Source organism: Myodes glareolus, chromosome 3 (assembly GCF_982192425.1).
Source record: "Myodes glareolus chromosome 3, mMyoGla1.1, whole genome shotgun sequence".
NCBI classification, from domain to species: Eukaryota; Metazoa; Chordata; class Mammalia; order Rodentia; family Cricetidae; genus Myodes; species Myodes glareolus.
This window is the reverse complement of record NC_142028.1, coordinates 62124383-62152021: the sequence shown is the minus strand read 5'-3', so window position 1 is coordinate 62152021 and position 27639 is coordinate 62124383. Positions and strand designations below refer to the sequence as shown.

Sequence of the window (27639 nt, the reverse complement as noted above, 5' to 3'; positions counted from 1 at the left end):
GCTGAGGTAGCTTCAGAAGGCAGGCGCATGCTGTGGAATATTAAAATGTGTTACATTCGTTTATGCTGGAGAACATTTGTTTAATGATGCAAAGATGTGTTGCATTCTTTTATGGTGCGTTTGTTTAACTCTGAAGCTGTGTTACTTTACCTGCCTAAAACACCCGGTGGCTGAGTGGCCAATAGCTAGGCAGGAGAGGGCATGTGGGGCTGCCAGGCAGAGAGAGTCAATAGAAGGAGAAAAAGAGCAGAAGGAGGAGGAGAAGGGGACGCCAGGCACCAGCCACTTAGCAACATAGCCAGCCTCAGAGTAAGAAGAGATTTAGAATAAAGATAGGTAAAAGCCCAGAGGCAAAGGGTAGGGGGATGATTTAAGCTAGAAACGCTGGTTAGAAACCAATCAAGCTAAGACTGGGCCTTCATAAGTAAGAATAAGTCTCCATGTGTTTATCTGGGAGCTGGGTGCCAGGCCCCCAAAGAGTAAAAGTAAAAAACAAATAAAAACCCGGAGAACTACAGGCAGTCTCCTAGCAGGCTAGGCATCCAGTCTTCCTCTCTAGGAGTAACTGGTATCTATGGTCCTCTGTGTCCCTCAGACCAGTGCCTTTTGTAATCAGCTCTGGGGCTTTCTGACATGGGGCTCACTGGAGTTGGGACCATCTTGTTGAAGTTTGGGCTCCGGAGAACAATGCTGGAATCTTCCATAGGTTGGGTCCTTCTTCCCTTCAGGCGAGGAGTAGGATTCTTTAATCTTCTGCTACCCCAGGCCTGGTTCTTCCCTCAGAGGGGCTCAGCTTTAGGTGGGCCCAGTGGGGGCTGAATTGACTGCTTAGCTAGGAGTATTTCTGGTGACCTTGGGTTGAGGCTCCACCCAAAGAGTTAGCTTCCTGGCCTCAGGTGCCCTGGCTGTTCACCAGAACTGCAAGGCAAGCTTCCCTTAATTCTTCATCCTACTGACACCACTGAACAAAGAGGGATTGGCTGGCAGAATAAAGTGAGTCACACACTTGGTCTGGGCCTGCCTTCGGCTTCCTCCTCCTCCATTCTCTATCCTGCTTCCTGAGCTCAGGAACCTTCAAGGAAACATGCCCTCAAGGAAACTGGCTCTCAGTGACCTCCCTACCTACAGCTCTGTCACCGCTTGGACCAACATCCTCACCACGGCTCAGGTAAGAAGTGGTCTGAATGAGATTCAGATATGACTGGGTGTCTGGCTGACCCTAAGAACCACTCAGGCTTTGGATGGATCTTTAGAGCTAAGTTATGTCTAATTTACTCTCACTAGTCTCTCTGATGGACATACAGACACAGACAACACACAAACACACACACCACATCCTCTCAGGCCTCAGATCTTTAATAATGAACAGACACATTTCTCTCATACACATCATACAAACTACAGCCTCAGCTGTGTGTGGGCCCAAGTCTGTAGCTGGTAGAGGCAGGAGGATTAGGAGCTCAGTGTCATCCTCAGCTCTATAGCAATTATGAGGTCACAGAGCTACATGAGACCCTATTTGAAAAAAAAAAGAATCAGACTGGTGATTCAGTGGTTAGGAGCAAATATTGCTCGTTAAGAGGACCTGAGTTAAGTTTCCAGCATCCGTGTCAGGTGGCTCACAGCTCCAGTTCCAAGGGGGATCTGACGCTCTCTTCTGACCTTTGAAGACATCTGCACTCAAGTGCACACACACAGAGAGACACATGTATACACATAGTTAAAAAAATAAAGTCTTAACCAGTCAAGTGGTTGGTACAGATCTTTAATTCCAGCATTCAGAGGCTGAGGTAGGAGGATCTCTCTGAGTTTGAGTTCAACTTGGTCTACAAAGAGAGTTCAGGACAGCCAGGGTTATACAGAGAATCCCTGTCTTGAAAAACCAAAAATAGGGACTGAAGATATGGCTTAGAGTTTAAGAGTACTGGCTACTCTTCCAGAGGTCCTAAGTTCAATTCCCAGCACCCACATGGTGGCTCACAACCATCTATAATGAGATCTGATGCTCTTTTCTGGCGTGCAGACATACATACAAGCAGAATACATAATAAATAAATATTAAAAAATAAAGTAAAATAAATTCTTGGCTGGAAAGATGGCTCAGCCCCCACCCCACCCTTTTTTTTTGTTTTTGGTTTTTTTTTGTTTTTGTTTCTCGAGACAAGGTTTCTCTGTGTTGCTTTGGAGCCTGTCCTGGAACTAGCTCTTGTAGACCAGTCTGATCTCAAACTCACAGAGATCTGCCTGTCTCTGCCTCCTGAGTGCTGGAATTGATGGCTCAGATCTAAGAGCATGTACTGTCCCCCGCCGCCCCAAAAAAAAGAAGAAAGAAAAGAAAAAAGGCCAGGCAGTGGTGGCACACACCTTTGATCCCAGCACTAGGAGGCAGAGGCTGGCAGATCTCTGAGTTCAAGGCCAATGTGATCTACAAGACCTAGTTCCAGGACAGCTAGGGCTACACAGAAAAACCCTGTCTCAAAAACAAAACAAACAAACAAACGAAGAGCATATGCTGTGTTTTGCAGAGAACCTGAATTCAATTCCTAGCACCCATATCAGGTGGCTCACAGTCACTTGTAATTCCAGCTCCAAGGGATCAGAAAACCCTCCACACACACCATATATACACAAAACATATGATTTTAAATGAATAAATTTAAAAAAATCTCAAAAAAAATAGCCAGAGAGTGATAGTGCATGCTTTTAATCCCAGAATTTGGGAGACAGAGGGGGGCTGATATCTGAGTTTGAGGCCAGCCTGGTCTACAGAACTAGTTCCAGGATAGCCAAGGCTATACAAAGAAACCCTGTCTCGAAATACAACATCCCCCATATATACCCACATACACACAACACACCCTTGTCACCCACAGGTAGATCCCATAACCACTTACTATATACAACACACAAATTGTCATTAACTGGTGAAATATTTCTGTTGATCATTTGCCAGATGAAACACACATCTGAATGCTGTAACTTTGTATCAAGATTTGATATGTCAACTGGGCAGTGGTGGTGCATACCTTAATCCCAGCACTCGGGAGGCAGAGACAGGCGGATTTCTGTGAGTTCGAGGCCAACCTGGTTTATAGAATGAGTTCCAGGACAGGCTCCAAAGCTACAGAGAAACCCTGCCTTGAAAACCAAAAAAAAAAAAAAAAAGATTTGGTATGTCAGCTTGTCTCCTGGGCTGTGTATGGTCATTCTTCAGGAAGTTGTTGGCTATTCTTGGATCTTTGCTTTTTCATGTGGAATTTAAATAGTCAGCTTGTGAAGTTCCTTGGAAAATTCTCTTGGGATAGGCACACACACACAGACACTTATGTATTATGTGTGTACTCACGTGCAAACCCATGCACATGCATACAGAAGCCAAAGACAGATGCTAAGTGTCTCCATCACTCTTCAACTTACCTTATTATTTCAAGACAGGGTTTCTCTGTGTAGCCCTGGCTGTCCTAGAACTCCCTTTGTAGACCGGCTGACCTCAAACTCAGATCTGCTTGCCTCTGCCTCCCAAGTGCTGGCGTTAAAGGCATACAGCCTGGCAAATAGTTTTGAACTCAGTACATAGCCAAGGATGGCTTTGAACCCCTGATCCTCCTGTCTCCACCTTTCAGGGCCTCTATTGTAAATGCAGGCCACAGACCCTGTTGTTTTAGTTCTGGGGCCGAAGCACACGTTCATGAGGCTTTGACCTGGAAGGAGCCATTTTAGCATTGATAAGGAACGTCACCAACGTTTGACAACAGCAGCAAGGGGCTAGCTGAGTCACTCAGGAACTGCAGTGGGGCAGTGTGTGTGGAGAGGCCCTGCCCTCTTGGCTCTGTTTGGCCATGTGTCACTGTAAGACAGACTCCGGTCCTTTCTGGGCTTGAGTTTCCCACAGTGTGTAGGAGGGTGTTGGGTCCACTGGTACCTGAGGGGAGTGCATCCTTAGCTAGTGTCTGTCGGGACCTGGTGCTGACTGTGTATACTGGTTAGCTGACTGAAGCAAGGAGTGTTAAACAGAAGGAAACCAAAGCACGGGGCTCTGGCTTCTTACTCCTTTGTGCGCTTGGAAGTCCTCCCCTGACTCACCTTCTCACACACTCACTAGGACTCAACCCCAGCTGCTCACACCTCTTCACCCTCTCTTACTCCCATGAACTCCCTTGCAGCCAACCTCCGGCTCAGGGACTTGAGAAGTTTCCTCTTTCCTCCAGCCCCGTGGCTCTGTGTTCCGACAGGCTTCTTGGGTCTGATGCTTCTTGGTCACCAGGGATGCCCTGCCCAGTCTTAATGAGCACAACTGTGCTTCCAGCGCTCCCTTCCCATCCTTTTCCAATTTAGTGGCCTCTCCCTTTCTCTCTGCCCTACGGAGAGGCGCACACACTGAGATGTTCATTCGTGCTGTAGCTCATCCCTTCTCTCTTCTCACACCCTCGGTCTCAGCCTCTGTTCCCTCTCATTCCTCTCGTGCGTTTCTGTTTACATCATTCTTTCTTCCTCCCTCTATCTTGTCCCCCTGCCCTCTCCTTTCCCTTCTGACTCTCTCTCACATCTCACACCCTCCTTCTTGTGCTAACTGGTTACCTCTCTCTCTCTCTCTCTCTCTCTCTCTCTCTCTCTCTCTCCTCCCTGCCTTCCTCCCTCCCCTCCCCACACACCCTGACCCAGTGGCTACTGCTTACACCCACTCTGCCCCTTGCTTGCTCTGCAGGAAACCTTTGCAGTACTCAGGTCTGACTGGCTCAGCTTGGAGGTTCCTGTGGCATCCGCTGGAGAGGCCCCCGGTCGCTGTGTTTCCTCCCAGGGGTGACTTGGCAGTGATATGCTGTGTTTCCTCACTTCTGCAATTGCCAGGCTGCCACACAGCACTGTGGCTTAGACCCCGAGGGACACGCAGAGACTACATTGAATGTTACAGGTAAGGAAGGTTCCAGTCCTGGCTGGGCAAAGGAGAATCCTACACAGATGTCCTCAGGAGGCCAAAGTCATGGCCCCTGGCCACACAGAAGCGGACTGGTGGCTGGATTTTTAAAGAACTATTCTGGCATCTTTCTCAGGCCAATATGTTTAAAAAGAGCTTTTTTCCTTGCTGTATAACAGGTCAGACCCAAGACCATATGCGTGCCTGGGCAGTGCTCTACCACTTAATCCTGTCTCTAGCTCTCTTCGATTTTCATTACATTTTATTTGCTTATTGTATGTGTTTGTGTGTGTCACAGTGCACGTGTGTCGTGTGTCAGAGGACAGCTTGTGGGAGTCGGTTCTCTCCTTTCCCCATCTATGTCCTGGGGACTGACTTTCATTCTCAGGCTTAGCAGCAGGTGCCTTTACGCTGAGCTATTTCACCAACCCCATCTTGCCAGCCGCTGAGGCTGGCCTTGATCTCACTGCGCAGTACAGGCAAGTCTTGAATTATCTTTTTACTGTTTAAAAATTTATTCTTTACTTTATGTGCACAAGTGTTCTGCCTGCCCGTGTGTCTGCTCACCATGTGTGTGCCTGGTACTGAGGGAGCTCTGAACAAGGGGCCAGGTCACTAGAACTGGTGCTAGAGTCGGTTGGGAGCCACCAAGTGGGTGCCAGGAACAGAACTTGGGTTTTCTCCAAGGGCAGCCAGTGCTCTTAACCCCTGAGCCATCTCTCCAGCCCCAGGCTTTGGTTTTCAATCCTCTTGCAGCCTTCTGAGGGGTTGGTCTCTCTGCCCTTTCATCAGGCATGAGTTAGGCAGAGTTCCTTGGGACTGATTCTTCCTGGGAACTTGTCTTTTCTGAGATGAAGCTAGGGTGCCACCAGCAGCGGACTGCCCTTTGTTTTAACAGCTGTATGACCTTGTCAAGTTTTTAGCCCTCTCTGTGTCGGCTCTCCTGCCGGCTTTCTCTTTCCCGGGAGGGGTGGGGAGGGTGAGCAAAACGGTCTGGGACAGGGCTGAGTGCTTGGGACCTCACTCACTGCTGCATTTCGCCAAGGACAAGGAAGATAACTGGTTCAGTGGTACAAAGGACTAGGCCCACAAACAGTTGTGATGTTAATTCTCAGGTGTTGAAGACAGAGCCCAGTGCGGTACTGGCTGTCCATCACTGGCAGGAATTGTTGGGGTGGGGTGAAGGTGACTAACCAGAGCTGCTAGTCAGGGCCTTGTTCACTAATGAGGGATAAGGGACCCACAGCTGTGCTCCTGATGGCCAAGGCCCAAGAAATAGTATGTTGGGAGTGGGGAGGGGTTGACTTCCAGAGAAGAGGGAATCCCTTCCTCGGGGTACCCAGAAAAAGGAGGTGACTGGCCTGGGCCTTCTGTGGCTTCAGTTTTGCTTGGGCACTTGAAGGGCCTCACTCCTCTCCTTTGTGGTTAAAAATCCTGACTTTGCAGGCTAATGGCAAGGTGAGCAAAGAGGGCATAGGCAGTAAGAACATGGTGGCACCACTGTGCTGACACCAAAGATCTTGCTGCTCATCGCGTCTTCTCGCCCTCAGCAAACGTGAGCTCAGGAGAAGCAGTGAGCTGGGTCTGGCGAGCACATCTCTGATACCAGCATTCCAGAGGCATAGGCAGTGGGGTCGGGAATTCAAGGCCAGCCTTAGCTACATAGCAAGATGAAGGCCAGCCTGGGCTACGTGAGACCCCCCCCCCAACATCCCCCCTCCAAATAATGTCTACTAAGTAGGTGAAAGATAGTAGCATCAGAACTGTCCTTGTTTGGGATGAACAGTGATCCATCAGCCAGCTGTGAGCTTACCCCAGTCACCTTGATCACTCCATCTGATCAGTGAGGACTCGGGCAAGAAGGGGTTCCCAGACCCTGGCAGTGGTGAGCAAATGTGTCTCCTGGGCAAATGCCCCCTCCTGATTGTCAAGATGCCTTAAGTTCCTGGCATGAGGTCTGTTTTATCTTTATTATTACTATTATTATTCATTCTTATTTATTTATTTTGACAATTTCCCCTGCCTCTACTCCTCCCAGTTTCTCCCCAACTTTTTATCTTTTTATGAGAATTAAAGACCTCCCCTCTCCTGGCCTGCAGACAAGCTCTCGTTGAAGGCCATTGCTCTGTCCTTTTTCATTCAGGGCCACTCAGTGGATGGAGGCTCAGGCCCAGGATGGGACAGTAACTCCGCTAGGATCTGGGAGCCCAGCTGGATGGGCTCTGTGGACAGCAGTCTACACTGGAAGTGGAACCAGCTCCTGAGAGCAGATGCTAGGCCCGCAGCACAGCTGCTCTGAGCAGCCACCTCTCTGAATCATGAGGGTGGAAGAAGCCTCTAAGAACTCCCTTTTGGGGAGGGGGGGTGTCAAATGACCCTTTCACACGGGTCACCTAAGACCATTGGAAACCACTAATATTTACATTACAATTCATAACAGTAACAAGATTACAGTTATGAAGTAGCAACGAGAATAATTTTATGGTTGGGGTCACCACAACCTTTGGAACAGGGTCACAGCATTGGGGAGGTTGAGATCCCTGGGTGAGAGTCTATATTTGTGGTTTGGTGTTCAGTTCTGCAGGAGTTGGGCCTTCCACCAGCTTTGGAGAAGACGTCAGGCCTCCTGATCCAGGAAATTCGTCGGTAATTTGTGCAAAGCCCTTTCTAGTTCACACAGCCCAAGTGCGTTCACTGTTTTCCAAACGTTGCCTTGCGCCTCCTGTGTCCTCACTTCCCTTTCACAGTCCTTCTTGGAGGCTGGCAGGACAACCCAGTTTATTTTTTTATTTTAATTTTTTAAAAGATTTATTTATTTATTTTATGTATATATGTTCTTGTCTACATGTAGATCTGCACACCAGAAAGAGGGCATTGGATCTCATGACAGTTATGAGATGGTTGTGAGCCACCATGTGGGTGCTGGGAATTGAACTCGGGACCTCTGGAAGAGCAGCCCGTTCTCTTAACCACTGAGCCATCTCTCCAGCCCCTGACACCCCAGTTTACAGATAAAAATCCTGAGGTTCTGCATGGGGGAGAGAGTCTCTCAAGGTGGCAGTGGGTCGCACTGCTGAGACCGTTCTTCCCTTGGCTCCAGCGACTGTGCTTTCTTTCCCTCTGGCCACCCTGGAGGCTTCTTGGTCGGTGTGGTGCCCTGTGGGTTTGCTGCTTGTTACTAGGGAGAGCCCTGTGAGGACAGTGGGAAGGGAGCAGCTCCCTTGGCCGTTAAAACAAAGTCACCAGTCGGAACCGTGAAAATACAGACAGCTCCTTGTTCTGCCAATCTAACACTGCTTGCTTGCAAAAAGACAAAAACCCCATGGCCACATGCGCCCAGCTGTTGACCATCGGATGACCACAGGTCTTCACACTGAAGCAAAGGGCTCCAGACAACTGGTCTGGGCGCCAAGTTAGCACTCTAGACGACTCTGAGATCTTTGTGATGATAAATAAATCCCTACTGGTTGCCATGACAAAGCTGGGCCATGCCCAAAATAGAGAAGAAAGGACACCAAAGTTCCTGGAAATCTTCCTGGAAGGTTTTGATGGCTGCAGATGCTTCCCCTCACCCCCACCCCCAATTGTTTGACCTGAGTAAGCACTCGGGCTCCCAGGCTGCTAGGAGAGACGGTCCCCTTAGAGTGCGAGTACCCGTCTCCACTGACCATTACATACAAATTCTTTTCTGCTGCTAGAACTATGTAGTAATTTGTAGATGGCATTGTGTGGGGAAAGAGTCTGTGGATTTGGTAACAACACCCCATAGGAAGATTTTTTTTTCTTTCTTTTTTTTTTTTTTTTTTTGATTTTTCGAGACAGGGTTTCTCTGTAGTTTTTGGTGCCTGTCCTGGAACTAGCTCTTGTAGACCAGGCTGGCCTCGAACTCACAGGTATTCGCCTGCCTCTGCCTCCCGAGTGCTGGGATTAAAGGCGTGCGCCACCACCGCCTGGCTCCATAGGAAGATTTTGATTTTATTTATTTATATTTATTTATTTGTCTATTTATTTATTTGTTTGTTTGTTTGTTCATTTTTGAGACAGGGTCTTGTGCAATCCAGGCTGGCCTCCAACTTGCTATGTAGATCAGGCTGGGACTTGAATTCTTGATCCTCCTGCCTCTATCCCCCAAATGCTGGGTTATAGGCGTGTACCACTACATCCAGCCATAGACACGTTTTAATTCTCATCATTTGGCGTATGAAGAAAGGAAATTCAACCAGGCATGTTAAGCCACATCTGAAGTCTCACTACTTTGGAGGCTGAGGCAGGAGGATTGCAATGAGTTTGAGAGCAGCCTGAGATATAGAAGAAGACCCTATCACAGTGAATACATAAACAAACAAACAGGAAAAAAAAAGAGGAAAGAAAAACAAAAGGGAAGCTGGGTGATAGCTCAGCCAAGCTATTTTTATCTTGCATGCAAGAGGACCTGGATTTGTTCGCCATAAGAAAAGCCAGTCACAGGGCACATACTTATAATCCCAGTGTTGGAGACAGAGGCAAGTGTGTCTTTGGGGTTCACGGCAAGTGGGCCTAAACTATTCAGTGAGAAACCCTGTCTCAAAACACTGAACCTGACGAACAACACCCAGAGCAGCTGACCTCTGACACACACTTGCGTGTGCACCTGTGTGCGCACACACACACACACACACAGTCACACCTGGATCAAGGTAGGATCCCCAGCAACTGGGAAAATAGGCTCATTCTGATGCCAGCCCTGGGACTCTGTCCTTATCAAAGATCTCCATTTTGCAGTCAATAATTTGGTCAGCATAGTGTTGTGAATACAGGGAATCTGGTACGGAATTTTCATGATCAGGATATTTGATCCCTTCATTTGGTTTCAGTTCTTCTCATATCTTGGAGAAATGGCAATGAGAACACTGTGAGGGAGACTAAGAGTCTGGCCACCCTGGCTGGTCCAGCCACGACACCAACAGGAGGCAGTGGGGGAGTCAGAACTGGAGGGAATTCATTTGTTTATTGAGCACCTACTGTAGGCTCAACACTTTCCTCCTATTTTCCCGTATGTGTGTTGTACCTGTGCTGTGTGTGGACACATGGCTTCTTCTACGACTAGAAGATCTTACTTTAGAGTTACATTTACTTGTTTATATACGTGTGTGTGTGTGTGAGCGCCTATGAGCCACGCCACCTGTGGTGGTCGGAAGACAAGCCGGCTATTTTCTTCACCATGTGGGTTCTGTGGACGGAACTGCCTCCTGAGCGCTGGGGTTAAAGGCGTGCGCCACCACTGCCCGGCTAGCTGTGTCTTCTGTAGAGAAACAACTATTTTGGTCCTTTACTCCCCCTTCCCTCTGGTGTTTTGCAGTGTAAGAACCAAACGTGGGGTCTAGCCTCTGCGTTTTTGTTTTGTTTTGTTTTGTTTTGAGACCTTCGCTATATAGCTCTATATCGTGTAGACCAAGGTGTCCCAGAACACAAGGCACCTTCTGCTCCCAGGTGCTGAGAATACTGGTACATACCATCATAGCTCTTTCTTTTACCCCCAGCCCCTTTTTAAAAGGCCTCATACTACAGCTTCTGTAGCTCAGGCAGACCTTGAATTGGCCGGGTAGTCAAGTCTGGCCTCCATCTCCTGTTCTTCCTGCCTCTACCCTCTGAGTGTTGGAAATCAGGGGCACACCACCATGTCTGACTTTTAAGTCCATTTAAAAACATTCATATTGAGGGTTGGAGAGATGGCTCAGACGTTAAGAGCACTGGCTGCTTTTCCAGAGGTCCTGCGTTCAATTCCCAGAAACCACATGGTGACTCTTATGGCCATCTATATAGTGAGATCTGGTGCCTTCTTCTGTCGTTCAGGCGTCCATGCAGAGAGAATATTGTATACAAACAAACAAACGCATTCATATTGCAAGCTGGATATGGTGGTGCATACCTCTAATACTAATACTCTAAATACCTTTTGGGAGGATTCTTGTGCATTTAAGGCCAGCCTAGTCTGCATAGTAAATTCCAGTCCAGCCAAGGCTACATAAATGAGACTCCATGTAAACAAAACAAACCAAAATAAATAAAATATTCACACTACTAATAAGGACATAGAGTCTCAGAGACAGGAGAGGGTTTCCTGGTTGAATGAGGATTTTACCCAGGCTCAGTCCAGTAGGGCTGGAGCTAGCTGGATGCAGACCCACCCTCTTTGCTCATTTTCATCCTGACTTCAGGGTGGAAAGAAAACTGCAGGGTCCTGGAGGAAGCAATTTTTTTTTCTGTCAGCATTTGGTAGTTTTATTTTGTTGAGACAGAATTTCACTGTGTAGCGCTGGCAGGCCTAGAATTTCCCACGTAGTTCATGGAGATCCTCCTGTGTCTACTTTCCTAGTGCTGACACTGTTATGGTAAAAGTAAAATGCTGCAGGTCCCCGAGTGGCTGCAGCGGGCAGCGGGCAGCGGGTCCTGAGAGCAGCCAATCCCAGGCAGGGACAGTGCAGTTCCCCAAGTGGGAACTGTAGTGGGCTACGAGGGGCAGCGAGTTCCAGGCAGGGAGCCGCGTGGTGGGTGAGAGACCTCGTGGGGTGGCCAGTCCCATGAGGAAAGACAGACGGATGGGCACTCCATGAGGGCAGGGGACAGGGAACAATGTGGCTGGGGGCCAAGAGACAGAGAGACAGGGATAGGCACCCAGGCAGAGTGAGGTTGCATATTTATTTAGTGGGTTATGGAGGGGAAAGGGGAGAATAGCAGAGAAAGAGGAAAGAGGCAGGGAGGGGTGGGAGGCAGGAGAGAGAGAGAGAGAGAGAGAGAGAGAGAGAGAGAGAGAGAGAGAGTTGCAGTGCAGAAGCGGGGAGGGAGTGGGCGTGGCTTGTCTCTTAAAGGGACATCACAGACCATGAAAGGCACCAAAGGTTCGAGCCACCATGCCTGACTCCTGACAGGCATTTGAACTCTTCCCAAGTCTTAGGACAGATCTGCAAACCCTGAGATGTTAGTCAAGGGGTAACTGGCTCCCAGCTGGGACACGCTTTGGAGAATCCCAGTCTGCCATTTCCGAACTGTGAAAATGGACAGCTCTGTTTTCTTTCCTAATCCCACACTCTTCCCTGGAACTGCAGGCGTCTCATTTAAAAAAAGATGAGTACAGACACATTTTACTAGACTGGTTTGCATAGGATACATGATCCCAGCTAAGAACCAATGCCTGAGATTTCTCTAGTGAAGGGCGTCCAGGGTCCTGGGTTGAGGTGGGCAGGCTCTGCTCCACACTTGCAACCAAACAAGGGGTAGCTGACTCCAAGTGGAAGGCATGGCTTTTCCTCTCTATGCAATTTCCAGTCCACGCCCTGTTGGTGAATATGCCTTCAGGCCTGAGGTTGAAGGAGATGTAAGATTTGTGAGCAAAGTTATATGTGTCTGATTTATAGTATAAATATTTAGACATTTCTACTCTTACCCTCAACTGACTTCCCAAAACAGGGCTGGCCCAATGATGAACCCAACTTTCCAGCCCAGTGTCTATTCCGGGCACTAACCAGGGCATTCTTCCTTCTGCCCAGCCCCGATGGTGCCTCCCCTCTCACTGTACTGGCAGGGAGCCCTTTCCTCAGGGCTGCTAGCATTGCTGGTGGATATGGGGTAAAAATCTAGATGGCAGGATCCCGCTGTTTCCAAGAATATGTGTGACTGATCTACTCCCACCTGAGGGTGGGGCCTGGGCAGTTGTTCAGCTTTGACTCTTCAGGGACCCATGCCCAAGGTTAAATTGAGCAGTTCATGGTTCAAGCCTCCCCCTCCTTGTAAGTGTCTGAGGTTTCTCAGCTTGCTTTTTCAAATTAAATTAAAAGACTAGTTTTTTTTAAAGATTTATTTATTTATTATGTATACAATGTTCTGGCTTTATGTGTGTCTACACGCCAGAAGAGGGCACCAGATCTCATTACAGATGGTTGTGAGCCACCATGTGGTTGCTGGGAATTGAACTCAGGACCTCTGAAGGAAAGTCAGTGCTCTTAACCTCTGAGCCATCTCTCCAGCCCTAAAAGACTATTTTTTTTTTTTAAACAGAAAGATTTATTTACCACACTGCAAGGGGCAGCAGCCTGGGCACTGACGGGAGCCCCGTCCACACACTAAGGACTCAGGTGTTTTCTGAAGCGGCTGAAAGCTGAGTTGGCATGAACTAGAGACTGTCTAGAGCTGGGAAGAGCTGGTGTGTGGAGCTCTGGGTCTGTGGGTACCCACAGTTGGTTCCTCTGGCTCCAAATAGATGAGCCACCTGGGAGAGGAAGGACAGCTGGACTCAGGTCTGCTTTTAGTCATGTGTATTCTCATCTTTGGGCCTTGTTAGAAGTGTCAGATTTATTTTATTTTATTTGTTATTTATTTATTTATTTTGAATCAGGATCACTCTATATAGCTCTGGCTGTCTTAGAACTCTTTGTAGACCAGGTTAGCCTTAACCTCAGACTCATCTGCCTCTGCCTCCCTAGTGCTGGAATTAAAGGCACGTGCCACCATTCCCAGTGAGTTTTTTTTTTTTTTTTTTTTTTTTTTTTAAAGACAGACTCCTTAGCCCAGACTAGACTCCCTGGCCTCTAGCTTCCTATCTAGCTAAGGATGACCCTGAGCTTCTGACTCTCCTGCCTGCACCTCCCAAGTGCTAGGCTTCCAGGTGTACATCACCATGCCTACACTGATGTGCTGGATATCAGAACTAGGGCTTCCTGTATCAAACCTGCAGAGCTCCACAACCAAGTGCTAGCCCAAGTTCCCACTGTAAGATTGTTTTCTCACCTGGAGAGAAAGAGGCTCTGAGAGCCATATTACTTGTCTAAATCCACTTACAAGTAAAGATTGATAAACCAAAAAAATGATAAATGATATCTTTATGGCAAGAGAAACCCCATTCTTACCACTTCATTTTATTCTCCCTTTTACCTCCCCAGAAAACTTTTTTTGACATTTACCTTGAAATTGTGACCAATGGCTTAGTGCTTCATTTGTTCATTTCCCAGCTGCGGACCCTGGGAGCTAAGAAATGAAAATGGTTTAGTCTCTGCTCTCAGGAAGCTTCCTTCACGGTGAGGAAGTGGCATAGAAATCAGTATCTAAGCCAGGCATGGTGGTGCACATCTTTAATCCCAGCACTCAGGAGGCAGAGGCAGGACGATCTCTGAGTTGAAGGTCAGCCTGGTCTACAGAGCGAGTTCCAGGACAGCCAGGGCTACACAGAGAAACCCTGTCTCGAAACAAAGCAAAACAGAAAAAGAAATCACTACCTAACACATGTGGTGAGCTGGGCTTGGTGTTGTAGGCCTGGTCCCAGCTCATCAGAGTCCCAAATTCAATGCTTGCCTGGACAACTTAGTGAGACCAAAAGAGAGCTAAGGAAGAACTTGGGGTTCAGCTCAGAGGTAGAGTGCCTGGTTAGCACTCGCGAGTTCCTGGATTTCACCCCCACTGCTGAAAAACAATTGCACTGAAGTATTATTCAGGTTGATACATAAAATTTCGGTGCTTCTTTGGGCACATCCTGTGTGCGCCTCACTCACCTAGCCCTAGGCTTTCTCAGCCTAGGCAGGCATGACAGGGCAGTGCCCACAATGTCCTGAGCTAACCTTCTGAGGGGAGAGTTTTTTGGAGACAGTCATCATTGTCTTATTAACTGGTGCTCAGACCCACAAGAAGGAAGGGACTTTCTGTGTGGGTAGTGGGTAGGGACATGATTTCCCCACAGCCCAGCTGTGTACTGCCCTTGCTCCTTGCTCTGCTCAGATAGAGCTAGACCAGAAATGCTTCCCACCTCAGGAGCCACACAGTTGGGGAGTTCCAGCAGTACAGAGGAAAGGCTCAGAAGAGGGGACATCTTGACTCCCAAGGAGAGGAGCCTAGACTATGACCAGTGTTATGTAAATTTCATGCCTCTGGTGTGTCTTCACTGATTGGTGGTTTCAAGACCTTTGTGCTCTGTGGGTTATACCCACTGCTGTTCACCATATGGGCTGGGATGTAGCTTATCCTCAGAGATCTTGCCTAGCATGGATAAGCCCCCAGGTCTGAGCTCCAGCATTGGGGAAAAAACATTACAGCTAGGATTTTCTAAAACAACGCAAAAAGCCAAAGCAAATCCAAACTAACCTAACTTAACATAAATAATGCATTTTTAACAGAAAACAGCTGTATTTTATAAAATAAACAGTTTAGAGAAAAGAGTGGCATCTGTTGGACATTGTTTACAAAGCTCTTTAATGTCGGATTAAATAAGAGACAGCGGGGGATCTCACAGCCGCTTCCACAGCGCTATGTGGTGATAAGCTGCTTTGTTTGCTGTAAAAGGTTGCTTCATAGCCAAGTACTGATGAAAGGAAGGTTTCCCTCTGTCTTGTGCTGGGGAGGGAGCACAGGGCCTTGCACACACAGGGAACTGCCCCGCGCTCGGCCTCGCCTGCAAGAACCATGCGGGACACAGGATCCTACTGCAGAAATAGCTTTAATGCCCCTTGGGAGAGCGAGCATCAGCCAACATGGCGGAGACCCAGATAAGATGGAACCCATCCCTTATATATGAAACAGTCCTAGCTTTGGACGTGTCATTCTTGGATTGGTCAACTGCTCCCAGTCCCAGGTGATACCTTGGGAGTAGTGGAAAGTTACCAACACGTGTGAGCTTTCTAGCTCACCTGGCGGTGCAGCGCCATCTATGGTGGAGAGTGTGGTTGCGGCCTTCTACAGGGAACCTGCTCTACCCCCAGCCCAGAGGGCTCCAACTCAGACAGAGGGCTCTTTCAGATAATTGAAGATGTTTTTCTTTGACTTTAAAAACATTTTTATGAAGTTGGGAGGAGGTGCACACCTTTAATGCCAGAACTCTGGAGGCAGAGGCTAGCAGATCTCTGTGAGTTTGAGGTAAGCCTGGTCTACAGAGCAAGTACTGGGATAGCCAGGCTACACAAAAAACTTTTTTATTAGTATGCATGGATTACACTGAATGATGGGTTTCATTACAGCTTTTCATGTGCGTTTATAATGCATTTTGACCACATTCACCCCATTACCCTCTCTTGTCTCCCTCCCATGATCTTCTTCCCAATTAGGCTCCCTGAAAGTATGCATCTGTTTATCTGTCTGTTTTGGTTCTTTGATAAACCAGTGCGAGTCATTAGGAACTTGCAAGGATGAAGATTTGTTTACAGGAGCATGGGTGACCTTAGCTTATTTTGTATTCCCCCTCTTTCTGTGTGTGTGTGTGTGTGTGTGTGTGTGTGTGTGTGTAGTATGGTATATGTGCACATGTGTTGGGTGCACTCACCTTGTGGGCATTTGGAGCAGAATATTGGGGTCTTCTATTGCTTTTGGGGGGGGGTTCAAGTTAGGGTTTTTCTGTGAAGCCTTGGCTATCCTGGAACTTGCTCTGTAGGCCACATGGGCCTTGAACTCACAGAGATTTGCCTGCCTCTGCCTCCCAAGTGCTGGGACCTCTATCACTTTTTGTCAAATCTGGAGACATTTTTTTTCTGTTGTTGTTTTCAGCTCTTCTGGCAGCCAACAAAGTCCAACAATCCTCCTGCCTCCAACCCTCACTGTTGGTGTTATATGCTTGCCCAGGAGAACAATGGCAAGTCTTTTCATGGGTGCTAGAATTCAAACTTAATCCTCGTGCTTGAACAGCGAGCACTGTTAACCATTCTTGCCAGCTCTTTTGTTTTGGGTCAGGGTCCCACTGACCTGGCCTTGAACTTGGAACAGTTCTAGGCATGTGCCACAACTCCAACTAGCTCTTCTTTGACACTACATCAAAACTCATAAATAGTAGTTTCTTAATTTCTCTCTGTTTTCCTTTCAGAAAGGATCACATGTAGCCCAGTCTGGTCTTGAACTTGCTTTGTGGAGCCTTTACTTCCCAAGTGTCAGGATTAAAGGCACAAACCATTAAGTCTGCATTGGCATTTGTATACTTATATATTTCTTTCCTCTGCCAGGGTGATTCAGCAGCAAGGTCAGCTCGCAGATCAAATTATTGCATAGATGCTTTCCTCTGGAAGGCCACATTATAGTTCTGCCTGCTGTGGAAGCCTTTTGTAGATGTTCTCCATCTCACACAGAGTATTGAAAAGATGCATGCTTAATGCTTAAGGCTTAGTAAAAATGAGAACTTCCAGGTTGACCAGATGGCTCGGTAGGTGTAAGAGATGACTGGATGGTTCTTGGGTCCCATGTGGTGCAAAGAAAGAACCAATTTACAAAAGCTGTTTTCTGACCTCCACACATACACCATGGCACTCACGTACACAGGCACACATACTCTAAATAAATAAACGTAAAAATGTTTAAAGAGATAACTTTCTTGATTTATCAAAGACATTTAAAAATTTTATTAAGTGTTTATATAAGCATACATTTTTTATTAATGTGGTTTTTGTTTTTATGTTTGTTTGAGGCAGAGCCCAGTGTAGCCTAGATTGGTCTCAAACTCTCTATGTAACTGAGACTGGTCTTGAACTCTTGATCCTCTTGCCTCAGCTTCTTTTTTTCCCCTCCCCAAGACAGGGTTTCTCTGTGTAATCCTGAGTGTCCTAAAACTTGCTCTGTAGACTAGGCTGGCTTTGAACTCACAGAGATCCTTCTGCCTCTGCCTCCTGAGATCTGGGATTAAAGGTGTGTACCACCAAAACCAGCTGAATATTTATTTATCTGTTTTTACCCTTCAAGACCTTAGTTGTGAAGAAGTCACTGTTTCCCTTTGTAATCTAGTGTCACTGAATCTGTGCTCAGGAGCCTGACAGTTGCTCACCGTTGCCCTTGCACTATCAGTGCAGATGGGACATAGTGAAAGAGGAAATTGGTCACTGGGTATAACTCACACATGTAGTATCAGCACCTGAGAGGCTGAAGCAAGAAGAGTGTCATGATTTCAATGCTATCCTGGTCTTTTTTTTGTTTTGTTCTGTTTTTGTTTTTCGAGTCAGGGTTTTGAAGACAGAGGTTTCTGTACCAAAAGTTGCTCCCAAGTAACCACACAGAGGCTTAATATTAATTATAAATGCTCAGCCAATAGCTCAGGCTTGTTACTAGCTAACTCTTACATTTTCAATTAACACATATTTTTACCTATACATTGCCACCTGACTTGGTACTTTCTCAGTACAGCATGTCCATCTTGCTTCTCTCTGTGTCGGCTTGCTAGTCTTCGGACTCTGCCCTTCTTTTTCCCAGTATTCTCTGTTTGACTCTCCCCTTAGCTTTATCCTGTTTAACTATTGGCCAGTCAGCTTCTTTATTAAACCAATCACAGCAACATATATTTGTTATTCTTTTTGTCTGGTCCCTTTAAGGGGCAAGCCACGCCCACTCCCAGCGACTTCTGACCTCTCGTGACCTCTCGTCGCCATCTTTCTTTCCTTTTCTGTTCCCTCTCTTGGCGTGTACACATGTGTTTTTCCTCTCTCTCTCTCTCTCTTTTTCTATTCCTGTCTTTCTCTCCCTCTTCTTTAAGTAATAAATGTTTAGCTATATGTTTAGCCTTATGTCTATTATGTCCTGTAAGTCTTTTATCCACTGCGCCTGCTCACCCGCCTGCCTGCTCTCCGGCCGCATGGCAGGACCAGCCTGCCACCCTGCCACCCTGGGGATCTTGCAGGGACCCACAGCTGTCCTTGTCGGACTAGCAGCTGCTCTGCGAGCCTGCCGGGGCATGCCAGCATAGTTTTTAAAGAATATTAATATTCACACAGTGTAAGGAAATATTCCACAGGGTTTCTGTTTATCCCTGACTGTCCTGGAACTCACTCTGTAGACCAGGCTGGCCTTGAACTCACAAAGATCTGTCTACTTCTGCCTCCCAAGTGCTGGGATTAAAGGCATACATTGTCATCCCCCATCCAACCTGGGCTATTTAATGAATTTGAGCCAATGAGAGCTATGGCGTGAGACGTCTCTCAAAGCGATAGCAGCAAGAGCAACAAAAAGAAAAGCAATGTTTTAGTATTGCTACAAAAATCCTTTCTACATGGTCCCATCGTGGCCCCCAGTTCCCATAGTCTGCCCTTAGTGAGCTGCCGTGCTGTGACTACTTTATGAATGGAAAACACCCGTGGAGAGTGGAAGGAGCCATTTCCTGGGGAAGCAGCACAAAATATGTCCTCTGCCAGAGAGGATGGCTTGTGTCTGCAGTCCCATCTATTCCAGAGATTCAGGCAAGAGGACATTTGACCCTGTTCAATGCCAGTCTGAACAAAAGAGTGAGGATCTTATTTTAAAAAATGTAGAAGCTGGACGTGGTGGCACACGCCTTTAATCCCAGCACTCAGGAAACAGAGGCAAGCAGATCTCTGTGAGTTCAAGGCCAGCCTGGTCTACAGTTCCAGGATAGCTAAAGCTACACAAAAAAATCCCTGACTTAAAAACCAAAAAAAAAAAACCAACCCAACCAACCCAAATCTTCAACAAAAATATTCTCATATTAGCAATATAATTCATAGTATGACTAAGAATGGATTTTTTAATTTTATAAAAATTATTTTAAATTATTAAATTAAAATGAATATTATTTAAAATAACTGGCAATATAATTTATAATATGACTTAGAATGAATTTTTAATTTAAAAATTATTTCAAAATATTAAATTAAAATTATTTAGTTTTTTTAAAATTAAAATTATTAAATATTAAGATATTTTAAATTATTCTGATTTATCAGGAATTCTGAGACCTATGGACTTGACATATAAATTACTGTTCTGCTAGATAGATCAGAGACATAAAAAACACTTTCAGTAAAGCTTCATGACACCCAACTGTTTCTTTAAAGGTACTTGTATTTAGTCTCTTTCAAGTGTTTTCCCTGCGGAAGGCTCCTGAAAGGATGGGTGTTATTAACAAGGTTTCTCACTCGTTCCTGTGCATTAGGTTTTGGTTCTGGGAACAAATGTTGAGCAGACAGTTTCTGGTTCTCACAGGTGGCTCAGCCTCCATGAAGAACGTGAGGTCTGAATCGTGAGTGGAAATCGGCCACGTGAAAGGAATGGAGGAGTGGGGGTTGTTTTAGTTTCCTCTCTGATGCTTTGATAAATATTCTGACCAAGCTGAGCTGTGGTGGTACACACCTTTAATCCCAGCACCCCAGGAGTAGAGGCTGGAGAAGGTCTCTGAGTTCAGGATTAGCCTGGTCTACAGAGTGAGTTCCAGGACAGCCAGGGCTACACAGAGAAACCTTATCTGGAAAAACAAAAACAAAAACAAAACAAAAAAACCAAAGCCCCCCCTCAAAAAAAAATCTGACCAAAAACTATGTAGAAGAGGAATGGATTTGCTTGGCCTACCCTAGTCTGTCATTGAAAAAAGTCAAGGCGGGAAGCTGATGGCAGAGAGCACGCTAGGCTAGTCCAATTGAGGAACGCACTTCAAGGTCAAAGAAGTACAGCAGAAACCGCAGAGGACGCTGCTTGCTGACGGTTTATAGAGTTCAGTAGCATCCGCCTAGGGAATGCTAAGGGTCACAGACAGCTGAGTCTACATCAGTTAACAATGGAGACAATCTCCCATAGACGTACCCCCAGGCCAATCTGATCTAGGTAATTTCTCCATCGAAGTTCTCCAGTCAGATGACTCTAGACCCGTCAAGTTGGGGAACTAACCAGAATCTGTAGCTTCGAGGTCAAGCCTTCGCCTAGGCCTTGGTTTCTATCAGCATTCAGAAGGAGGGTAGGAAGGAAGGTAGAAAGAGAAGAGGAGAGGGAGGGAAGGAGAGAGAGCGAGAGCCTTCTAGGCAGTGGGTTCACTGAGGATTTTGGAACTGTGAGGTCTGGATAGGTCTGAAGTTCTTCCAGAGAAGCCACTCTAGCCGGAGACTGTTGGGAAGGTGGCTCACGGTGCAAGCAGAGTGGCAGCTGGAGGGCTGGAGGGCAGGGGACATGTGGTGGCTTCCCTCAGTCCTGACACCATGCACAAAGCATATCTCTCCTGCAATGTTTGCACCATCCTCCTCTTGGCTTTCACAGAAGTGCACCCTGTTTCCTCAGATCTCTTTGTTCTTCCTGTCAGCCCTCCATTTGCTCTTTGTGTGGCAGCTCCCTGAATTCCTCCAGCTGTTCTCCTCAGGATGTGCTCCCTGGAGCAAGGCTTTGCTGTGCTCTTCAGTATGCCCAATGGGAGTCGGTGCTCGGAGATACTTGTTAGACCGATGGATGGACGGATGGATGGGGGAACAAATGGGTTTGAGATCCAGACCACACTGGTTTTCTATAAATGTGTGTGTGTGTGTGTTATAGGCATGTGAGTGTAAATACCCCTGGACTGAGTTACAGGCACTTGTGAGTTACCCACAAGGGTGTTGGGAACTGAATTCAAGTCAAGAGCAGGACCCCTGACTCCACTTTGGAACAGAGGTGTGACCTTGGCTAAGTGATGTTCACTCTGTAGCCTTTATAGGATAAAGGGCGAGCATAGCTTTGAAGGAGAATGGACTGTGGGGAAACTATGGAGTAGAGTTTGAGAAGTGGGATAAAGGATTTATTTATTTATTTATTTATTTATTTATTTATTTATTTGAGGCAGATTCTCACTGTGTAGTTCTGGCTGACCTTCAGTTCTCGGAGATCTGCCTCCCAAGCCCTAGGATTAAATGTGTGTGCCACCATGCTTAGCTTTAATCTTTAATACACCTAGCTTTTTGTTTTGAAATAACTCCAGGATACTTTTTGGTGGGAGCCATGTTTGAGACAGGATCTAAGGCAGCCCAGGCTGATCTCAAACTCACTGTGTAGCTGAGGATGACCATGAACCTCCTGCCTCAGCCTCCCAGATGCTGGAACTGCACACCTGTACCACCACCTGTAGCCACCCAGCTAGCATCAGGACTTTTTAAAGATGGAGTTGTAAGATAGTGCGAGTAGGAGCCAGCTTTCCCTTCTCCAGCCTTCCCTAATATTGCAGATCTCAGATACAGTTCTCAAAACAGAGAACCAATTTTTTTTTTTCAGTTCTGGAGGTGGAACCCAAGATAACACGTACCAGAGCGAGTGCTACCTCACCAAGCTTCCCTCCCAGCCCCAGGAAGTTCATGTCGAGGCAGCATTAGTAACTAAATTATGGATGCTATTTGAAATTTATCAGATTTTTTCTCTAGTTAAACGTTTACTCTGTTCCAAGATAAAATCCAGGATTCTAAATTGCATTTAGTCTCTCTGTCTCTCTCTCTCTGTCTCTGTCTCTCTCTCTCTGAGTGTGTGTGTATGTGTGTGTGTGCTTGTGTGATCTAAGTTTCATGCTGTAGCCCAGACTAGTCTTCAACTTACTATGTAGCCCAGGCTGGCCTGATATTCACTTAACCCTCTTTACTCAGCCTCCCACGTGCTGAGATTACATATGTGAGTCACCGTGCCTGGCCACACAGATGATCAGTCTCCAATAATCTCTGACAGCTCCTCAGGCTTTCCTTGTCTTTTGTGACACTGACTCTTGAGTAGGCTCTGGCCAGTCATATTGAAGGATGTTTATAGTTCTGGTGTGTTGGGTTTTGGGTGGAGTAGGAGGGTACCCTGGAGATCTAACCCTTGGTCACATGCATGCCAAGCAACAGACCACTGTGCTATAGCTGTTTACCTGTTGAATGGATAAAAAAAAAATTGAGGCAGATTCTCATTATGTAGTTTAAGTTGTCCTAAAACACCTTTCCTAGACCAGGTTGGCTTCAAAATCATGGTGATCTTCCTGCCTCTGCCTGTCAAGTGAATTCCACTACAGGTGTGTACCCCAAGGCCTATCCTAAAACGTTTTGCAATATGAACTTTTTAATACCCTTTTTATTTTATTTATTTTTTATTTTTTTAAAATATTTATTTATGGGCTGGAGAGATGGCTCAGAGGTTAAAAGCACTGGCTGCTCTTCCAGAGGTCCTGAGTTCAATTCCTAGCAACCACATGATGACATACAACTATCTATAATGAGATCTGGTACCCTCTTCTGGTGTGCAGGCATATTTGCAAGCAGAACACTGTATACTTAATGAATAAATAAATCTTTAAAAATTATTTATTTATTATGTATACAATATTCTGTCTGTGTGTACGCCTGCAGGCCAGGAGAGGGCACCAGACCCCATTACAGATGGTTGTGAGCCACGATGTGGTTGCTGGGAATTGAACTCAGGACCTTTGGAAAAACAGGCAATGCTCTTAACCTCTGAGCCATCTCTCCAGACCCTATTTTATCTATTTTATGCATGTGAGTGTTTGTCTGCATGTCTGTGCACCATGTGTGTGCCTGGTGCGTGGTACAGGTCCAGAAAGGGCATCAGATCCCCTGGAACTGGAGTTACAGCACATACGTACATCAGATGTACAGCACACACACAGAGGCACACACACAGAAGTTAGGTGACTAGTACAATCGGTTCTTGGCTTCTTCCATGTAGGTCCTGGGGATCCAATCAGGCCACCAGACTTGGCGGCAGGCGCCTCTAGCCACTGAATCATCTCATAGGCAGCTAACTTTATTTATGTAGGCTCTGCCTTCCTCAACTCTCTCTTAATCCTTGGGATTAAATTTCAACATGATTTCTAGAGAGGTCTCTAACATTCAAACTGAAGCAAGGAGCCTTGCAATTGAGGTAAGGGAGTCCCTCGTTGGCTGTTTATTAATGAGAATCTTTGCATGCTCTTCCAGGTATATACAACACCCCATGATCAGGTGACCCTTCCAGCCCAGAGTAATGGAGCAAAATGAATCCTCCCGTGTGGATTCTGAGTTTCGATACACCCTCTTTCCGGTTGTTTACAGTGTCATCTTTGTGTTGGGGGTGATTGCCAATAGCTATGTGCTATGGGTCTTTGCCCGCTTGTATCCTTCCAAGAAACTGAACGAGATAAAGATCTTTATGGTGAACCTCACCGTTGCCGACCTGCTTTTCTTGATCACCCTTCCGCTGTGGATTGTCTACTATTACAATGAAGGCAACTGGATTCTACCCAAATTCCTGTGCAACCTGGCTGGCTGCCTCTTCTTCATCAATACCTACTGTAGTGTGGCCTTCCTGGGTGTCATCACTTATAACCGCTACCAGGCAGTGGCCTATCCCATCAAGACTGCTCAGGCCACCACCCGCAAGCGTGGCATCTGTTTGTGCCTGGTCATTTGGATATCCATCGTGGCTACTGCATCCTACTTCCTGGCCACGGACTCCACCAACGTGGTTCGCGCAAAGGATGGCTCAGGCAACATCACCCGCTGCTTTGAGCACTATGAGCCGCGCAGTGTGCCGATCCTTGTGGTTCATGTCTTCATCGCATTCTGTTTCTTCCTCGTCTTCCTTCTTATCCTCTACTGCAACCTGGTCATCATCCACACGCTGCTCACGCGGCAGGTACGGCAGCAACGCAAACCTGAAGTGAAGCGCCGGGCGCTGTGGATGGTCTGCACCGTCCTGGCGGTGTTTATCATCTGCTTTGTGCCCCATCACATGGTCCAGCTGCCCTGGACCCTAGCAGAGCTGGGCTACCAGACCAACTTCCACCAGGCTATTAATGATGCCCATCAGATCACCCTCTGCCTCCTCAGCACCAACTGTGTCTTAGACCCTGTAATCTACTGCTTTCTTACCAAGAAGTTCCGAAAGCACCTCAGCGAAAAGTTTTACAACATGCGCAGTAGCCGGAAGTGCTCCCGGGCCACTACTGACACAGGCACCGAAGTGATGGTGCCGGTCGACCAGACTCCTGTCATGTTGCTAAAAAATTAATCTCTGTCTTATTAAAGACAGACTCAGAGTCTCCTCTTCCGTGGACCTCACAGCCTGAGCTGGGAGGTGAGAGGTTTCTGCTTGGGACAACCCCTCCTGGGACCCTGGCGGACCACTGAGTGCAGTGGTCCTTTTTCACCAAGACGCTGGTTGACAGCACTGCCAGCTTGTTGGAAAATACTGGACTTGAATGTTCCTTTTTCCTCATCTGTGGGTTAATACTAGCGACTGTGGCTGATGGCTTCATCCAGAGCTTCTGAATCTGGCATCCCAGCTAGGGCCAAACCTTGGGCTTAGACTCTGAGTTACCCAGTTCTTCCAACTGGGGCTGCAACCTTAGTATTGGGAACTGCCTCCTGCTGCAGGCAGGGGAGGAGTTATGGGCGAACTGGTCCTGTGGAAGATCTTTGCGGGAACAGTGGGTTTAGGATGGAGCCCTGCTTTCTCCACCCACAGGTACAAGGTCTCTCTGACACTTCTAGAGGAAGTGGTTTGATGGAAGCCTCCGATGACCCAGAAACTTGTCTCAAATGTAACCAGAGGAAATAATACAAAAGCTGACCAGAAGCTAGGATGGGAGCGCCTTTCTCCCGAGGCAGCTGAGTTTCCACCCAGGCCTGAGAGTCTAGGAGAGAGACTAGGAGAGAGACGGCTCCCTCAGGACCCTGCAGTTTCAACTGCCGGCAGGCAGCAGCTTCTTTTGGTGACCTCTGAACACCTGATGGTGATTTTTTTTTTGACAAGTGTGTTAGTCACACTTCACTCGCTGTACCCGGCCCTTCAGTCAGAAAGAATGTACAGAAGGAGAGATTTATTTGGCTCACAGTTTCAGAAGACTTCACTCCATCATGGCCACCAAGGCCTGCCGGGGCAGCTCAGACTATTGGTGGCAGAAGCAGGAGGCAGAGGCTGTTCATGTGGCAGTGAGCCAGGAGCCAGGGCAACACTTTAAGCTGGGGATGGGTACATTCTTCAGAAGCCCCCTGCCAGCCGCCCAGTTCTACAGCCAGGTCCTACCTCCTACCGGTTCCACAGACTCCCACAATACCACCAATAATGGGAGAATGAACACAGAGACCACGGCCCTGGGCCAGCGAGAGCAGGTGAAGGCACTTGCTGCTAACATGGACAATCAGAGTTCAATCCCAGAACCCACATGGTGGCACAGAAACAGACTTCTGCAGGTTGTTCTTTGACCTCTTCATGTATGTTGTGTTACACCCATGCCCTGCCTCCCCATACACACATAAATAAACATACGAAATAATGCAACAAATCAAAACAAACATGGCCCCATGGAGGTGCAGGGTATTTTAGATTCAAAATACATGAATTATTACATTTACATGAGGTCCTCTCCTGCTCTCTGAATAGGAGCAGGAACCACAGATTCAGAACTCTGGGAAATTTTCCTGGTTCCCTGAGCCTTGTGTTCCTTAAAAAACATGTTCTTCCTTCCAGTTAGTGTCCCCTTCCAGCCAGTGTCCCCTTCCAGCTAGTGTTCCCTTGACGTTGGGTCAGTTGATTTCTGTCTGCCAGACAAGCATTCGCTTGTTCCAATAGGCTAGTAACGTGCTTGAGTTTGGGGTGATGGCCATGGGCTGTCCCTAGCTGAAGGTGACTAGGTAGCAAAAGCAACACACTTGAACTTTGGCATCTTACAAACTCAGGCTCAAGGCTCATCTGTGCTTGGTGCTGTCTAGGAAGCGGGAATTCGACCTTCTGCCTCTTAGTGTTATTAGCTGGGAGGTGAGACCTCCATCTCCACGGGGCTGTTACCAATGAGCAGAGCATGCTCAGCTGACTCTTGATTACTCATCCCTGATCCTCCCTGCGATCCTCTGATAGGAATTGAAGGGGTGAGAGTTGGATGTGTGGATTCGGGATGCTGTTTGGGGATTTACAACCCACCTACTGAAGTCAGTTAAACTCCGGAGCTGTGACCATGTCTGTGGGTAAGCTGAGTGGGTTGGGTGGTCACCTGGGCAGACAAATGGCTTTTCAAGGAAGGCAGATGTGCTAGGCAAAGCAGAGGCCAGAGAGGAACCCTTACCAGTGGTTCTCAATCTCCCTAATGCCACAACCCGTTTAATACAATTCCTCATGTTTTGCTGACCCCAACCATAAAATTATTTTCATTGTTACTTCATAACTAATTTTGCTACTGTTATGAATCAGTATGAATATGGAGAGAGAGGTTTACCCAAGTGCTCTCGACCCACAGGTTGAGAATCACTGTGCCGGAGCCTGGAGAAACAAGAATACACAGCCTCCCGGGGCCAGAGGGCATTCCTGCACACTTTCCTTTGAGTTCCGAGACGTTTTCTTGGCAGAATTCCTTCTTGCTTAAACTCATTCGGATGGGGGTCTAGCACCTTCAATCAAATAACCTTCTCTATGTTTCTGTGCTACTACAGTACATTCTGAACTTGTTCATTTGTACACCCTCCTTGTCATTGTTTTGTAGTATTTATGTGCCACAGTATGCTTACTTAATAAATATTTTTGTTTTTAAATTGAGTCGGTTATTTTAAAAATATAATTTATTTTTATTTTATATGCATTGGTGTTTTGCTACATGTATGTCCCTGTGAGGATGTCAGATCTTGGAGTTACAGACAGTTGTCAGCTGTCATGTGGGTGCTAGGACTTGAACCCAGGTCATCTGGAAGAGCAGTCAGTGCTCTTAACCACTGAGCCACCTCTCCAACCCCAACTGGGTCAGTTTTTAAAACTTACGTCCCTACCTCACAGGCACCCTATAGATTAAAGATCTTCCTGCCCATTTTATAGGTGGGAAAAAAGAGGCTAGGAGGGACTGAGTCAAGGTTAAAGAGAGAGTAAGTGACAGAGTCATTAATATTCAAAACTTGAACCCTGAGTAAGCACAGGCTCCCTCCCATCCCTCCTTTGCTGTGTAACTGTACCAGTATCCTACTTCTTCTAAGCATCTTGTGTGTGCTGGGGCCGGAGCTGGGACAGGCTTCCACCCCGATGTTGGAGGTCTCTTATGCAGCTCA

The 27639-nt window shown here is 47.0% G+C and overlaps 1 protein-coding gene across 2 annotated transcripts; it reads left to right on the top strand.

Moving 5' to 3' along the window:
- Positions 1–1044: 1044 nt before the first annotated feature.
- Positions 1045–27135, top strand: Ptafr (platelet activating factor receptor). Of its 2 annotated transcripts, XM_085686715.2 has the most exons (3): positions 1045–1168; positions 4706–4912; positions 23548–27135. In XM_085686715.2, exon 3 carries the CDS (start codon positions 23594–23596, stop codon positions 24617–24619), a length of 1026 nt encoding a protein of 341 aa, XP_085542841.1. In that variant the 5' UTR covers positions 1045–1168; positions 4706–4912; positions 23548–23593; the 3' UTR covers positions 24620–27135. The 2 variants fall into 2 exon arrangements, with proteins under 2 accessions (XP_085542841.1, XP_048290105.2); XM_048434148.3 differs by lacking the exon at positions 1045–1168 and having other exon boundaries at positions 4220–4912.
- The last annotated feature ends 504 nt before the right edge of the window (positions 27136–27639 follow it).